The 17,187-nt window shown below is 40.5% G+C and overlaps 1 protein-coding gene across 2 annotated transcripts in view; it reads right to left on the reverse strand.

Moving 5' to 3' along the window:
* ADK (adenosine kinase) overlaps nt 1-17,187 on the reverse strand; it is a 373,135-nt gene that overhangs the window by 128,804 nt on the left and 227,144 nt on the right. For both annotated transcript variants that reach the window (XM_044297316.1, XM_044297317.1), the window contains exon 6: nt 1,493-1,601. In XM_044297316.1, coding sequence (XP_044153251.1) covers nt 1,493-1,601 — 109 coding nt within the window. The remainder of the gene's footprint in view (nt 1-1,492; nt 1,602-17,187) is intronic.

Genomic DNA, 17,187 nt, shown 5'->3' on the forward strand with positions numbered 1-17,187 from the left:
ATAAGACCTGTTCTATATTATTGCGGATGCCACGCAACTATGTGCTGTCCGCATCTTTCGAGGCCCCATTGAAGTGAATAGGTCCGCATTCAACCTGCAAAAATAGCATTCAACCAGCGGATTGGATGCAAGTAAACAATATGTTTACGTGCTTGAGCCCTTAGGCTACTTTCACACTAGAGTTTCTATTTTCCGGTATTGAGATCCGCCATAGGGTCTCAATACTGCAAAAAAGAACGTTTCAGTTTTGTCCCCATTCATTGTCAATGGGGACAAAACGTAACTAAAAAGAACGGAGTGCACCAAAATGCATTCCGTTCCATTTGGTTGCATTCCCATACTGGAGAGCAAACCACAGCAAGCTGCGGTTTTCTTTCCCTTATGGGATGCGGAGCAAAACTGATCCGGCATGACCCACAATACAAGTCAATGGGAACGGATCAGTTTTTTCACATAATAGAAAACGGATTTGTCCCCTGTTGACTTTCAATTGAGTTAATGACTGATCTGTCTTGGGTATGTTACAGATAATACAACCGAATCAGTTTATAACGGAAGCAGATGGTTGTATTATCAGTAACGGAAGCATTTTTTGCTGAACCTTGCCAGATCCAGCAAAAACGTGTGAAAGTACCCTTAGACTGATGAGGACAGTGATTGGTTGCAGTAGTCATGTACTGTATACCTGCACATTACCACTGCAGTTTGTATTTTAAAAAAAAGAAAAAAAAGAAGGACTGGACCATCACTACAGAGAATGGTTTTGAAGAAAGGGGGAGAATAAGGGAATGGTTTTATTATAAGCTTTGCAGGGATTGTCCGAGAATTTTAATCATCTCAGACACCCCGTTTAACAAACTAGTTGAGAACCCCTGGTGTAGTGGTAGAGAAATTTCTTATTGCAATTCCATAATGGCTATAATTATGAAAAATGCTGTTTCACAGCAGAGCAATACCCTACTTCAATGCAGATGAAGTTACAGAACTTGATACTAGGCTTACAACTAAAGCTAGCCATACTGATTTGTTGTATGTCGGCTGACCAACTAGTGCAGGGCTGGCCAACCTGAGGCTCTCCAGCTGTTGCAAAACTACAACTCCCAGCATGCCTAGACTGCCTACAGGCATCAGCCTACAGCAAAGCATGATGGGAGTTGTAGTTTTACAACAGCTGGAGAGCCACAGGTTGGCCAGCCCTGAACTAGTGTATGGGTGCATCTAGCCTCTCTGCCAATTGTAGAGGCAATCCATTAAGAGAACAGCAATGCATTACAAATTTCCATCTAGGATACAGGACCCTTGGGAACCCCACATTTGGGAATGAGGAGCCACAAACCCAAGAACAGACCTCTCTACATAACTGCGAAAAATTATATTCCTAGTCATAATTGACGTTTTGACAGCAGTTTCCAGTTCTGCGCAATTAGTGACACCCATAAGCACTATTGACATCCCCTTCATGCAGAAACAGAAATTTCTGCTGAACACTTACCGCTATATAGTAAACTTCAGCCTTCTCCACCAGCTGCCAGTTCTCCTTCAAGTCGAGGTGCTTTGTTTTATCGTAGCAATTAGCAGCCGCCAAGTTAGCTACCAGAGACCTGAAAAAAAAACACAGATTACACCCGGTTATGGAGTTATTCCACTTTCCACAAGGCAATGTGCAGTAGTGTTCACCCCAGCTAGGTAAAATAAAACATCTAGTCACCTTAAAGTGCATCAGTGAAAATGAAGAATATGCACAACATACCTTAATCTGGTTTATAGCAAATACAGAGCTGGAAGAGACAGAAATATTGCTGGTGTTGCTGAATGTGGCATAATCACACAGATTAAGATTTGGCTAAATAGCAGAGACTGGTCCCATAGGACCCACATTATCACCATAATTTCCTAGTCTATGGGAATTCTGAAGTTGCAGTGGGTATAACCAGCATGTTAGGCAGTACAGTAATTGAATAGCTCCATATGGTTGTTCCAACTTACTAGCTGCGCTTCCCTCCAGTGCTTAGGGTAGGTTCACACAGTTTTAGGTAGAATTTCCTGCAGGTAATTTAGCAAAAGCAAAAAACATATCCAAGCAAGAAGAAGGTGACCTAGAAGGTAATTGCTTTATAATTCAGATTCCTTTCAAATCCACTTCTGGCTTTCGATGAAAAAAACTGGATGAAAATCTGCCTCAAAACCTGCTCCAAAAACTGTGAAATATGGTCATTCAAAACTGCACCAATACCACTCCACAGTAAAAGTAAATGTCCCTTTAGATGGGACAACTCAGCAGGCAATCAGGAGAAAGTTACTTCCCGGCATTCACCTAATCACTGATGGAGGAGACCACTGCTATTACACGCAGCGATATCCTCCGCTGAACGGGGAGGAGCGATCGTTACAGACAGATGCTTTTTACACAGCACGATCTGCTGCCGGGAAACAATGATTTTTGTGTCCACACAAATGATCTTTCTACCCCATGAACGAGTGTTTTGCTAGTTTATCTGGTAATTGGTGGAAACCTTTACACAGGCAGATATTTGCTAAAGAGCACTCCCATGAACACTCATTAGCCCTTAAAGGGGTTGTCTCATCACAGACAATGGGGGCATATCACCCATTGTCTTATAGGTGCAGGACCCACACCTACTTCAGGAACGGAGCCCCAAAAGTGGTGGAGGGCACACTGCGCATGCGCAGCTGCTCTCCATTCATTTTCTATAGGGTCGCCGAATATAGTTGAGCGCTGGCTCGACATAAGTGAATGGTAGTGGTGGCCAGTCAGCGCAGTGCGCTCCCATTCACTTCCACGAGGAGCGCATTTGGTGTTGGCCAGACCAGAGTCCTCCAGCAACCTTTGAGGGACTCTGATCCTGACATAAGGGCGGTTGCCGCACCTATAAGACAATGGGGGCATATCCTAGCGATATGCCCTTATTATCTGCGATAAGACAAACCCTTTAACCACTTCAGCCCCCCTAGCTTAAACCCCCTTAATGACCAGACCACTTTTTACAATTCTGCACTACACTACTTTCACGGTTTATTGCTCGGTCATACAACTTACCACCCACATGAATTTTGCCTCCTTTTCTTCTCACCAACAGAGCTTTCATTTGGTGGTATGTCATTGCTGCTGACATTATTACTTTTTTTTTTTTTTTTTTTTTATATCGAAATTGACCGAAATATTTGCAAAAAAAACTACATTTTTCACTTTGCTGTAAAATTTTTCAATTAAAACCACATTTTTATCTAAATTTATTGTTCTACATGTCTTTGATAAAAAAAAAAATACAATAAGTGTATATTTATTAGTTTGGGTAAAAGTTATAGCGTTTACAAACTATGGTGCAAAAATGTGAATTTCCGCATTTTGAAGCAGCTCCGACTTTCTGAGCACCTGTCATGTTTCCTGAGGTTCTACAATGCCCAGACAGTAGAAACACCCCACAAATGACCCCATTTCAGAAAGTAGACACCCTAAGATATTCGCTGATGGGCATAGTGAGTTCATGGAAGTTTTTATTAGCGGAAAATGATTTATTTTTTTCTTTCTTACAAAGTCTCATATTCCACTAACTTGTGACAAAAATTTTTAATTTTACATGAACTCTCACGGAATACCTTGGGGTGTCTTCTTTCCAAAATGGGGTCACTTGTGGGGTATTTATACTGCCCAGGCATTTTAGGGGCCCTAAAGCGCGAGAAGTAGTTTGGAATCCAAATGCGTAAAAATGCCCTGTGAAATCCTGAAAGTACTCATTGGAATAAGGGCCCCTTTGCGCATCTTGGCTGCAAAAAAGTGTCACACATGTGGTATCGGCGTACTCAGAAGAAGTAGGGCAATGTGTTTTGGGGTGTATTTTTACATATACCCATGCTGGGTGAGAAATATCTCTCTAAAAGACAACTTTTCCCTTTTTTTTTTTAATACAAAGTTGTCATTTTACAGAGATATTTCTCTCACCCAGCATGGGTATATGTAAAAATACACCCCAAAACACATTGCCCTACTTTTCCTGAGTACGGTGATACCACATGTGTGACACTTTTTTTGCAGCCTAGGTGCGCAAAGGGGCCCAAATTCCAAGGAGTATCTTTTAGGAGGGCATTTTTTAGGCATTTTTATTCTCACGCTTTAGGGCCCCTAAATCGCCAGGGCGGTATAAATACCCCACATGTGACCCCATTTTGGAAAGAAGACACCCCACGGTATTCCATGAGGGGCATGGAGAGTTCGTAGAATATATTTTTTTTGGCGCAAGTTAGCGGAAAATGATTTTTATTTTTTTTCCTTTTTCCTCTTACAAAATCATTTTCCGCTAATTTGTGCCAGAAAAAAATAATATTCTTCTTCTTAGGAACTCGCCATGCCCCTCACGGAATACCTTGGGTTGTCTTCTTTCCAAAATGGGGTCATTTATGGGGTATCTATACTGCCCTAGCATTTTAGGGGCCCTAAAGCGTGAGAAGAAGTCTGGAATATAAATGTCTAGAATTTTTTTACGCATTTGGATTCCGTGAGGGGTATGGTGAGTTAATGTGAGATTTTATTTTTTTGTCACAAGTTAGTGGAATATGAGATTTCCGCTAACGTGTGCCAAAAAATAAAAATAAATAAATATCTTATGCACTCGCCATGACCCTCAAAAGTGATCTTTATAGCGCCGCAGCGATTTTACGGCGTTTTTGCAGTGATCAGAAACATAAAAAATTCTGTCACTGGGGTGGGGCGGACTGAACGCAAGTGTGCGCACAAGATCAGGCCTGATCGGGCGAACACTGCGTTTTTTGTAGAGCCTATAGAACATGTCCTATTCTTGTCCGTAATTGCAGACAAGAAAAGGCATTTTCTATATAGTTCTAGCAATGTGCGGATCCGCTAAATGCGGAAAGCACATTGCCGGTGTCCGTGTTTTGCGGATCCGCAAAACACATACGGACGTCTGAATGGAGCCTTACAGGGGGGATGAGCAATGACAGGGGGGTGATCAGGGGTTAATAAGTGACGGGGGGGTGTAGTGTAGTGCTACTTATTACAGAGCTGCCTGTGACCTCTGGTGGTCGATCCAAGCAAAAGGGACCACCAGAGGACGAGGTATATCAGACGCTATTAACAAAACAGCGTCCGATATAACTTTCAGGGGTAAAATCGCATCTACAGCCTGCCAGCGAATGATCGCCGCTGGCAGGCTGTAGATGAACTTGTTTACCTTCGGTTCCTGTGAACGTGCACGCTCCTGTGTACACAGGAAATATTGCCTCTCGCGAGAGGACGCATCGGCGCGTCCAGGAGGAACAACAGGGCCGCCGCCAGGATGCAATCCTGCGTGCAGCGGTCCTGAGAAGGTTAAGTAAATAAGTCTCAGTAGTGTTTTTAACATGCATTTTTAGTGTACACTTCCCTATATTCTATTGCCACAAAGTAGAATTTAGAAATATATGCTTCTAAATCAGAACATAAAGACAGTTTAGGAAAAGGTAAACCTTTTTAATAGCGTTTTATTAACATTGTACCTCTTGACTTTGGCAAATTTGAGACAATATATTTACTTTTATTTATTAAAAAAAATATGGAAAAATTTGCAATTTAAAAAATTTCTGTTTCTCTGCTTTTAAAACAGATAATGATACGTCATAAAATATTACTTAACATTTCCCATATGTCTACTTTATGCTGGCATCATATTGTAAATGTAATTTTATTTTGTTAGGCAATTAGAAGGAAAGTTATCGAAAACTGATTTTATAAACTTTGTTAATTCTTTGTGTTCCACAAGAATAAAAGGAAAATGGCGATGAAATATCAGAACTCAATCTATTATGCTGGTTCTGCAGTTTACAGTAACATCTCACATATGGTCATAAACTGCTGTATCAGCACACAGCAGGGCACAGAAGGAAAGGAGCGTCATAAGGTTTTTGGAGGTTAGATTTTGCTGGACTGGTTTTTAGGAACCATGACCCAATTTTGGAAATTACAGGATAAGGTGACCGTTTTGTTGGTACTATTTTGGGGTAAATATGATTTTTGATCGTGCTATTTTCATAAAGTTGTTACGTCACAATACAAATTAGGTATTTTTTTTGTTTGTGTGTCAAGGGGAGCTTGGACTCAGTCTCTGACTTAACTTAGTGTATCTACCTGTATTTCTATGCATTTTTCCCATACCCATCTACCTGTCATTTTATATTTGCGCACCTACAAAGATTCAGGCATTTCGTATTTTTGTGTTCCTGACTGAGGATATTAAATGTTATTTATAAGTTTATTTACTGGTGAGATAACTCCAGTCCATACCCTAAAGGGGTAGTCTGTACTTGTCCCCCAGATCATAAAAGAAATGCTGACCTGTCCTGATCCTACTGCTGCTCTGTTCCCAGTTACTTTTCATCACTGCTGCAATGTAGCATTCAGCCCCTGGCTTCTGAGGCATCTGACTGGCTGCAGTGGACACTGGACCAAGCCGCTTTCTTGTCCTGCGGGGACCGAAAGAGTCTGAGAACAGAGCAGCAGTCGGACCGCAGAATGATGCGGTTTCTTTTATGTTAAGATGCTTAAAGGGTTGTTTCACTTCAGCAAATGGCATTCATCATGCTGCACATAGAAACAGATTGTGCCGGCAGATAAGAACCATTTGGCCCATCTAGTCTGCCCAGTATACTGAATACTATGAAAAGCCCCTGGCATCTTATATGAAGGATGGCCTTATGCCTATCCCATGCATGCTTAAACTCCTTCACTGTATTTGCAGCTACCACTTCTGCAGGAAGGCTATTCCATGCATCCACTCTCTCAATAAAGTAATACTTCCTGATATTAGTTTTAAATTAGAGTGGCAAAGGTTTAAGAGTATGTCCACTTGTAGCAGTTTTTCTTCTTCTAAATATTTTCTCCTCTTACCTTGTTGATTCCCTCATGTATTTAAAGGGGTATTCTCATCTCGCCATTTCATCCTCACCTGCAGGCAGCTCAGCATTCACTTCCTGCTTCCCAGCTTCTAAGGCTGGGCGGGCTTAGCCAGTTCAAGTGAAGGCCAGCCACGCCTCCTTATGACATCACACAGAGCTCAGTCCTAGTCCTTGTCCATGTGAAATGTATGAGTCATAAGTGTAGCAGCCTGCAAAGTGTGACACAGTAAAAGGTCACTGTCCTGCAGTCTAATACAGTTTTACACATAGAACCTGTCTTATATTTTACAAACCCATTCTGTGCAGCAAAACATTAATTCACTACCATACATTAGCCCACAAGCATGTCAGCCAGTAGCCAAATGATCTGTTCTTTTGACTCCCATAAAACAGGACCATCCCCCACCGGCCAGCACTGATGCAGATTTTTTCCCAATACAGCTGTACTACAGTTGTGTATAAACCATAGACCTTTTATCAGTATAGATGCATATATAGCTCTGCTACATCTATCTTCTCCTCCCCAACCAGCACTGTGTCAGATCTGCGGCATATACAGCTCTGCTATTTCTCTATTCCAGGACAGCTCCGTTCTCCTCACCATTCACTGATCCCGGCTGATCGGCTGATCTGCTGAACGCCAATAAGCTCCGCTCCCCTCCTCCTGAAGAGGGGGGGCACAGCCATACAGAGCAGCACAGCCCGTTCTCACCATTCACTGACCCTGGGCTGCTGAACACTGACAGATCCCCTCTTCCTCCACCACCTGAAGGGGGAGGGGGGGGGGGGGGGGGCGCAACAGTCACACACAGCAGTGCAGTCCCGTTCTCACCATTCACTGATCGGGGCTGCACTGCAGAAGGCAGACAGCTCCCCTCCTCCTCCACCATTCTCTCCCTCTACGGCCGCGGCATACAGAGCGTGCGCGGCTCTGTTTGAGAAGCGGCAACGCGCGGCACTGTGAGCTCATGTGATGACTGAGCGGCAGGCAAGAAGAAGAGAGAGGAGCTAATCAAACACTGGGGTACAATCCACAATATTTAACATAGAACGGTAGAAATTTAATAAGTTTATATTGACAAAAATGATCATTGGCACATACTTAATATTATAAGGTATGATCATTAAGATGAGAATTTACCCCTTTAAAGTATGACTGTCATTTTAATTTTTATTTGCTAGTTTATTAGAGCTAGGCATAAACCCGAGTTAGTCTTTCAATGATTGCGGAAAGATCTGTAATTACCTTATAACAACAGCTTTCATTAATGTCTTCTGCCCTTTCCACTGTTCCTTTAAAAGACCATTGCTATGGCTTGTCTGTCTCCGGCTAGGAAGACGGAGGGGCGGTCCTTCACACTGCATGCCTGCATTAGGTTTCAGAGTGAGGAGGCGTGTCTCTTAGTAATCCAATCTGATTGGCTGGCAGGAAGCAGCTGGCTACAGCAAGTTTGTATGTGATCTGAGGGGATGCAGTTTTGGCCTCAGAGAACTGGCAGTGAAGCCATCTTCAGAAGATCCTCATAATGTAGGATTCAAAACAGCTGTAACTAAAGGGGGAAAACTCAAGGAAAACAGCGGTAAGTGAAGAAACTAAAGACTGCTTTATGCATAATGCTGCTGCAGCGGTAACATATGCAAAAATAAATTTTTTGATGATCAAAATTATCCCAGTGAAATGTGCCCTCCAAAAACCACATGGCGCGCCTTTCCTTCTGCGCTCTGCCGTGTGCCCGTACAGAAACACCCCATTTAAAATTGTAAACTACAGAATCATGGTAATAATTATTGAGGTTTTTTACGCTGTTAACCCTTGCTTTGCTAGCAGAAAAAAAATAGATTAAAATGGAAAATCTGCCAAAAAAAGTTAAACACTGAAATGTCCTCTACATTTTCCTTTAATTCTTGTGGAACACCTAAAGGGTTAACAAAGTTTGTAAAATAATTTTTATACCTTGAGGGGTGTAGTTTCTAAAATGGGGCCATTTATGGGTGGTTTCTATTATGTAAGCCCCACAAAGTGACTTCAGACCTGAACTGGTCCTTAAAAATTGGGTTTTGGATTTTTTTTTTAAACATTTTAAGATTTGCTTCTAAACTTCTAAAAAGGTACTTTCACACTAGCGTTGCCGGAACTGCGTGCCGGATCTGGAAATCCTTAAGCAAACTGATATCTTTTTTTTTTTTTCCTGGATCTGGAGCAGTTAGACCTATTTATTTAAGTACCGTATCAGTCTTTCGAGGATCATCCGGAATAACGGATCTGGCATTACATTTTTTCAAATCTAGATCCGGCGATGAGGCGATTTCCGGAACACTTGATAACGGATCGGCATTAATACATTTCAATGGAAATTAATGCCGGATCCGGCAAGTGCGGTATTTTCTGGGATTTTGTCCGGAAAAAACTCTGCAGCTGCGGTATTTTGTCTGGTCAAATACCGTACAAGGGAAAGAACGGAAGACCTCCCGATGCATACTGAACGGGTTGCTTTCCATTCAGAATGCATTAGGACATGCGTTTTTTCCCTGGTATTGAGACCCTTTACCGGATTGCAATACCAGAAAAAAAAAAAAAAGAAAGCTAGTGTGAAAGTACCGTAAGCCTTCTAACATCCCAAAAAAAGAAAATGTAATTTACAAAATGAAACAAACATGAAGTAGACATATGGGAAATTTAAAGTAAGAACTATTTTAGGAGGTATCACTATCTGTTTTAAAAGCAGAGACTCGAAATTTTGAAAATTTTTCAACATTTTTGGTAAATTAGGTATTTAAAAAAAAAATTTTAATTAAATATTTTGACTCAAATTTACCACCGTCATGAAGCACAATATGTGACAAGTAAATCTCAGAATGGCTTTGATAAGTAAAGCAAATATAAGAATATAAAAAAGAGAGGATTAAGGTACAATTAGAGTTCTCTGGTCTTAAGGGCAGACCAAGTAACGCGAAAAGAGTACCTGAAGCAGAGGCTAACAGAGGCACCAAGGGGTAGAGGTGAGATCTCTGAAAAGTAGTGTATATAGGAGTTATGCTCGTCTACAGCTATAGATCAGGGCAGGCCGCACAAGTGTTTTGGTGGGTCAAGGGAACCCTTGCCCACTGTGGAGAAATAGAGGTGGTGCAGAAAGGAAGAAAAAGAAGAAGCCCTTCGCACCCGTTAAAAAGAAAGAGCAAACACGTAATAGGCGCCAAATCCCTTAGTCACTGGACGTGATGAGGATTATAATTTGTTCTTAGCTATATGTATGAAATAAAAAGACCTTCACCTAGGTCCGGCCAGGATCGCATGTAGAAATGTAAATAATTGAACACCGCCTACACAAGTGGCTTCTGGTCAATCATTTTAATGATACGTGGCTCAAGGCGTTTCGAGTTACAACAGAGAAAAAGACACAGACGCTAAATAAATAAATACAGAAAATATAATGTAAATATACAAAAACATATATATATACACACATACATACATACATACATACACACACAGATGCGTATGTGCATGTACACACACAGACACACATCTACATGTCTATGCCAGTGTGAGAGAATGCTTTTTCCCCACATTTTCATTCGGCGCAAGGAGTGTATCATAGAGGTATATGTATAAAGCATAGTATACAATATATCAAGCTTCCTAATCATATCTATGCAAAAATAAAGTAAATAGAGTAAAATAAAATAAATGTAATTATATAAAATAAATATGATTAAAGTCCAATGGACCACTAATAGACAATGAATATGCACGTGTACAGGAATATAAAAAATATATACTGTGCACCAAAAAAGATCTTTGTAAAAATACATATAAGAGGAAATGCATATAAAATATATATATACAAATCTAAAATATTAAATTTATGTATCAAAGATTAAATTGGTCTGTACCTTCAGGAGTGCTTGAACAAGTTTTTGGACCAATCTGGAGTACTTGGGATGGGTTGATTTAGTGGGGTATTTATAGGTAGCCTGCTGGTTTGCACGTGTATTTTGGTGAGTCTATAGCTCCTCCCACTTCCTGTCTGTGTAAATTGGAAAGGGTGTGTTTTCTTGGGGTATTTTAGTTTTTATTGCGTCTATAGTTTTTTGATGTCTAGGGGTGGCAGTGGGAGGGGCCCTAGTTCTATTAATTTAAAATTAAATTAAATCAAAAGGAGTCATTAGAAGGGAATGCACCGCCATTCACTTCCGGTTGTCCGTTCTATATGAGAAACATAGCCAGTTTTACTTTGTTTAAATGGATTATACACGTGCATATCTCTAAGATTAAAAGAGGAGGGGGGACGGGGGCTCGATGTGCCTTAGCTAATCCGCTAGGTTTCCCCACGTGGTTACCGGGCCGAATCATCCATCATCCCGATGCGCTCCACTGTGGAACGCACCGCCATCTTCTTCCAGTTACTGGAGGATGTGGCTTCAAGGGGCAGCCGGCCGGATGTTATGTGGATACAGGTGCGATGCGTTCCACTCTGGAACGCAACCTCCCTAATGATTGGCTGTGTATAGTAAGGGAGGAAGTGGATATATGCATTCTGCCTTCTGTATTGTCACTGTACTAATATACTGAACTAGATATCTGAGGGATCCTTAAAATATGTTTAAGTTTATATTTGAAGATGGGTGGCCCCTCAAGAACTTTAGTGAATAGGGGAGTGGGTGATTACTAGGTAAGAGAATAAATCTCAATTTGATAATTGGATAAATAATTATAAATATTAATTGATAGTAAGCATCCAATTAAGGAGTTTTTCGGCCATAATACAGGGAGTGCAGAATTATTAGGCAAGTTGTATTTCTGAGGATTAATTTTATTATTGAACAACCATGTTCTCAATGAACCCAAAAAACTAATTAATATCAAAGCTGAATATTTTTGGAAGTAGTTTTTAGTTTGTTTTTAGTTTTAGCTATTTTAGGGGGATATCTGTGTGTGCAGGTGACTATTACTGTACATAATTATTAGGCAACTTAACAAAAAACAAATATATACCCATTTCAATTATTTATTTTTACCAGTGAAACCAATATAACATCTCAACATTCACAAATATACATTTCTGACATTCAAAAACAAAAAATCAGTGACCCATATAGCCACCTTTCTTTGCAAGGACACTCAAAAGCCTGCCATCCATGGATTCTGTCAGTGTTTTGATCTGTTCACCATCAACATTGCGTGCAGCAGCAACCACAGCCTCCCAGACACTGTTCAGAGAGGTGTACTGTTTTCCCTCCTTGTAAATCTCACATTTGATGATGGACCACAGGTTCTCAATGGGGTTCAGATCAGGTGAACAAGGAGGCCATGTCATTAGATTTTCTTCTTTTATACCCTTTTTTGCCAGCCACGTTGTGGAGTACTTGGACGCGTGTGATGGAGCATTGTCCTGCATGAAAATCATGTTTTTCTTACCTTGCAGACTTCTTCCTGTACCACTGCTTGAAGAAGGTGTCTTCCAGAAACTGGCAGTAGGACTGGGAGTTGAGCTTGACTCCATCCTCAACCCAAAAAGGCCCCACAAGCTCATCTTTGATGATACCAGCCCAAACCAGTACTCCACCTCCACCTTGCTGGCGTCTGAGTCGGACTGGAGCTCTCTGCCCTTTACCAATCCAGCCATCTGGCCCATCAAGACTCACTCTCATTTCATCAGTCCATAAAACTTTAGAAAAATCAGTATTGAGATATTTCTTGGCCCAGTCTTGACGTTTCAGCTTGTGTGTCTTGTTCAGTGGTGGTCGTCTTTCAGCCTTTCTTACCTTGGCCATGTCTCTGAGTATTGCACACCTTGTGCTTTTGGGCACTCTAGTGATGTTGCAGCTCTGAAATATGGCCAAACTGGTGGCAAGTGGCATCTTGGCAGCTGCACGCTTGACTTTTCTCAGTTCATAGGCAGTTATTTTGCGCCTTGGTTTTTCCACACGCTTCTTGCGACCCTGTTGACCATTTTGAATGAAACGCTTGATTGTTCGATGATCACACTTCAGAAGCTTTGCAATTTTAAGAGTGCTGCATCCCTCTGCAAGATATCTCACTATTTTTGACTTTTCTGAGCCTGTCAAGTCCTTCTTTTGACCCATTTTGCCAAAGGAAAGGAAGTTGCCTAATAATTATGCACACCTGATATAGGGTGTTGATGTCATTAGACCACACCCCTTCTCATTACAGAGATGCACATCACCTAATATGCTTAATTGGTAGTAGGCTTTCGAGCCTATACAGCTTGGAGTAAGACAACATGCATAAAGAGGATGATGTGGTCAAAATACTCATTTGCCTAATAATTCTGCACGTAGTGTATAAAAGATTATATGTCCGAAGTGAATCTGAATAAGGACATGACCATTTTGGAAGGGGGATTGATAACAATAGTCCCAATTAAATGGATGATATTCTATAAAAACATCTATTATATATATATATATATATATATATATATATATATATATATATATATATATTTTGATATATATTGATATATCTATATAAACCGTATAAAAAAAAAATATATATATATATATATATATATATATATATATATATATACACACACACACACACAGAAAGGTGGATATGTGAACTTTATACAACATAGAAAGTTGTGCCACATATGGGAAAAATAGAATAAAAAATTTGTTATATTATGGATTCAAGGTATTGTATTCAGTAGTTTGTATATTCAAGTGATTCGTTCAGACTGAATGGTGTTAAGGCGAAAGATCCAGTACATCTCCCCATGGCATAAAGATTGATAGGATTTCGTGCCTTTCTAGTAGTGTGACTGTTAGGCCTGATGGATCTCCCTCATGAAACATCGCAAAGTGCCTAGATACACTATGAGTTGTTACCTTCCTCATAATGTTCGACCGATGTTCATTCATCCTCTCACGTGCAGATTGGATAGTACGTCCTACATAGAGGAGGTTACAGGGACAGCGTAGGAGGTAGATGACATAAGTTGTCCCACAGTCTAACCTATGTTTAAAATTTCCGGACGGTTTCTTTCAAAGAAACAGTCCGGAAATTTTAAGTGTAACAACATGAGCTGCAAATGTTGCAATATGTTAAAAAACTGTAAAAAAGAAGTAACCATCCCCTCCAGCAACGAAGTCTTTAACATTAAACATAGGTTAGACTGTGGGACAACTTATCTACCTCCTACGCTGTCCCTGTAACCACCTCTATGTAGGACGTACCATTCAATCTGCACGTGAGAGGATGAATGAACATCGGTCGAACATTATGAGGAAGGTAACAACTCATAGTGTATCTAGGCACTTTGCGATGTTTCATGAGGGAGATCCATCAGGCCTAACAGTCACACTACTAGAAAAAGACACGAAATCCTATCAATCTTTATGCCGTAGGGAGATGTACTGGATCTTTCGCCTTAACACCATTCGGTCTGAACGAATCACTTGAATATACAAACTACTGAATACAATACCTTGAATCCATAATATAACAAATGTTTAATTCTATTTTTCCCATATGTGGCACAACTTTCTATGTTGTATAAAGTTCACGTATCCACCTTTCTGTGTGTGTATGTATATATATATATATATATATATATATATACACATACATATATACACACATACACACACAGTTTATATAGATATACACATTATATATAGATATATATAGATATATATATAGATATATATATATATATAGATATATATAGATATATATATATATATAGATATATATATAGATGTTTTTATAGAATATCATCCATTTAATTGGGACTATTGTTATCAATCCCCCTTCCAAAATGGTCATGTCCTTATTCAGATTCACTTCGGACATATAATCTTTTATATTATGGCCGAAAAACTCCTTAATTGGATGTTTACTATCAATTAATATTTATAATTATTTATTTATCCAATTATCAAATTAAGATTTATTCTCTTACCTAGTAATCACCCACTCCCCTATTCACTAAAGTTCTTGAGGGGCCACCCATCTTCAAATATAAACAAACATATTTTAAGGATCCCTCAGATACCTAGTTCAGTATATCAGTACAGTGACAATACAGAAGGCAGAATGCATATATCCATTTCCTCCCTTACCATTCACAGCCAATCATTAGGGAGGTTGCGTTCCAGAGTGGAACGCATTGCACCTGTATCCACATAACATCCGTCCGGCTGCCCCTTGAAGCCACATCCTCCAGTAACTGGAAGAAGATGGCGGTGCGTTCCACAGTGGAGCGCATCGGGATGATTGACGATTCGGCCCGGTAACCACGTGGGGAAACCTAGCGGATTAGCCAAGGCACATCGAGCCCCCGTCCCGCTCCTCTTTTAATCTTAGAGATATGCACGTTTATAATCCATTTAAACAAAGTAAAACTGGCTATGTTTCTCATATAGAACGGATCCCCGGAAGTGAATAGCGGTGCGTTCCACAGTGGAACGCATCGCGATCAGGAACATTTAATACCCTTCTAATGACGCCTTTTGATTTAATTTTATTTAAAATAATAGAACTAGGGCCCCTCCCACTGCCACCCCTAGACAGTAAAAAAAACTATAGACGCAATAAAAACTAAAATACCCCAAGAAAACAACCCATTCCAATTTACTTAGACAGGAAGTGGGAGGAGCTATAGACTCACCAAAATACACGTGCAAACCAGCAGGCTACCTATAAATACCCCACTAAATCAACCCATCCCAAGTACTCCAGATTGGTCCAAAAACTTGTTCAAGCACTCCTGAAGGTACAGAACAATTTAATCTTTTTTGATACATAAATTTAATATTCATTTAGAGATATATATATATATATATATATATACAGGTCCTTCTCAAAAAATTAGCATATTGTGATAAAATTCATTATTTTCTGTAATGTACTGATAAACATTAGACTTTCATATATTTTAGATTAATTACACACCAACTGAAGTAGTTCAAGCCTTTTATTGTTTTAATATTGATGATTTTGGCATACAGCTCATAAAAACCCAAAATTCCTATCTCTAAAAATTAGCATATCATGAAAAGGTTCTCTAAACGAGCTATTAACCTAATCATCTGAATCAACTAATTAACTCTAAACACCTGCAAAAGATTCCTGAGGCTTTTAAAAACTCCCAGCCTGGTTCATTACTCAAAACCGCAATCATGGGTAAGACTGCCGACCTGACTGCTGTCCAGAAGGCCATCATTGACACCCTCAAGCAAGAGGGTAAGACACAAAGAAATTTCTGAACGAATAGGCTGTTCCCAGAGTGCTGTATCAAGGCACCTCAGTGGGAAGTCTGTGGGAAGGAAAAAGTGTGGCAGAAAACGCTGCACAACGAGAAGAGGTGACCGGACCTGAGGAAGATTGTGGAGAAGGACCGATTCCAGACCTTGGGGGACCTGCGGAAGCAGTGGACTGAGTCTGGAGTAGAAACATCCAGAGCCACCGTGTACAGGCGTGTGCAGAAAATGGGCTACAGGTGCCGCATTCCCCAGGTCAAGCCACTTTTGAACCAGAAACAGCGGCAGAAGCGCCTGACCTCGGCTACAGAGAAGCAGCACTGGACTGTTGCATGTCATTCGGAAATCAAGGTGCCAGAGTCTGGAGGAAGACTGGGGAGAGGGAAATGCCAAAATGCCTGAAGTCCAGTGTCAAGTACCCACAGTCAGTGATGGTCTGGGGTGCCATGTCAGCTGCTGGTGTTGGTCCACTGTGTTTTATCAAGGGCAGGGTCAATGCAGCTAGCTATCAGGAGATTTTGGAGCACTTTATGCTTCCATCTGCTGAAAAGCTTTATGGAGATGAAGATTTCATTTTTCAGCACGACCTGGCACCTGCTCACAGTGCCAAAACCACTGGTAAATGGTTTACTGACCATGGTATTACTGTGCTCAATTGGCCTGCCAACTCTCCTGACCTGAACCCCATAGAGAATCTGTGGGATATTGGGAAGAGAAAGTTGAGAGACGCAAGACCCAACACTCTGGATGAGCTTAAGGCCGCTGTCGAAGCATCCTGGGCCTCCATAACACCTCAGCAGTGCCACAGGCTGATTGCCTCCATGCCACGCCGCATTGAAGCAGTCATTTCTGCAAAAGGATTCCCGACCAAGTATTGAGTGCAGAACTGAACATAATTATTTGAAGGTTGACTTTTTTTTGTATTAAAAACACTTTTCTTTTATTGGTCGGATGAAATATGCTAATTTTTTTAGATAGGAAATTTGGGTTTTCATGAGCTGTATGCCAAAATCATCAATATTAAAACAATAAAAGGCTTGAACTAATTGA

Source organism: Bufo gargarizans, chromosome 6 (genome assembly GCF_014858855.1).
Source record: "Bufo gargarizans isolate SCDJY-AF-19 chromosome 6, ASM1485885v1, whole genome shotgun sequence".
NCBI classification, from domain to species: Eukaryota; Metazoa; Chordata; class Amphibia; order Anura; family Bufonidae; genus Bufo; species Bufo gargarizans.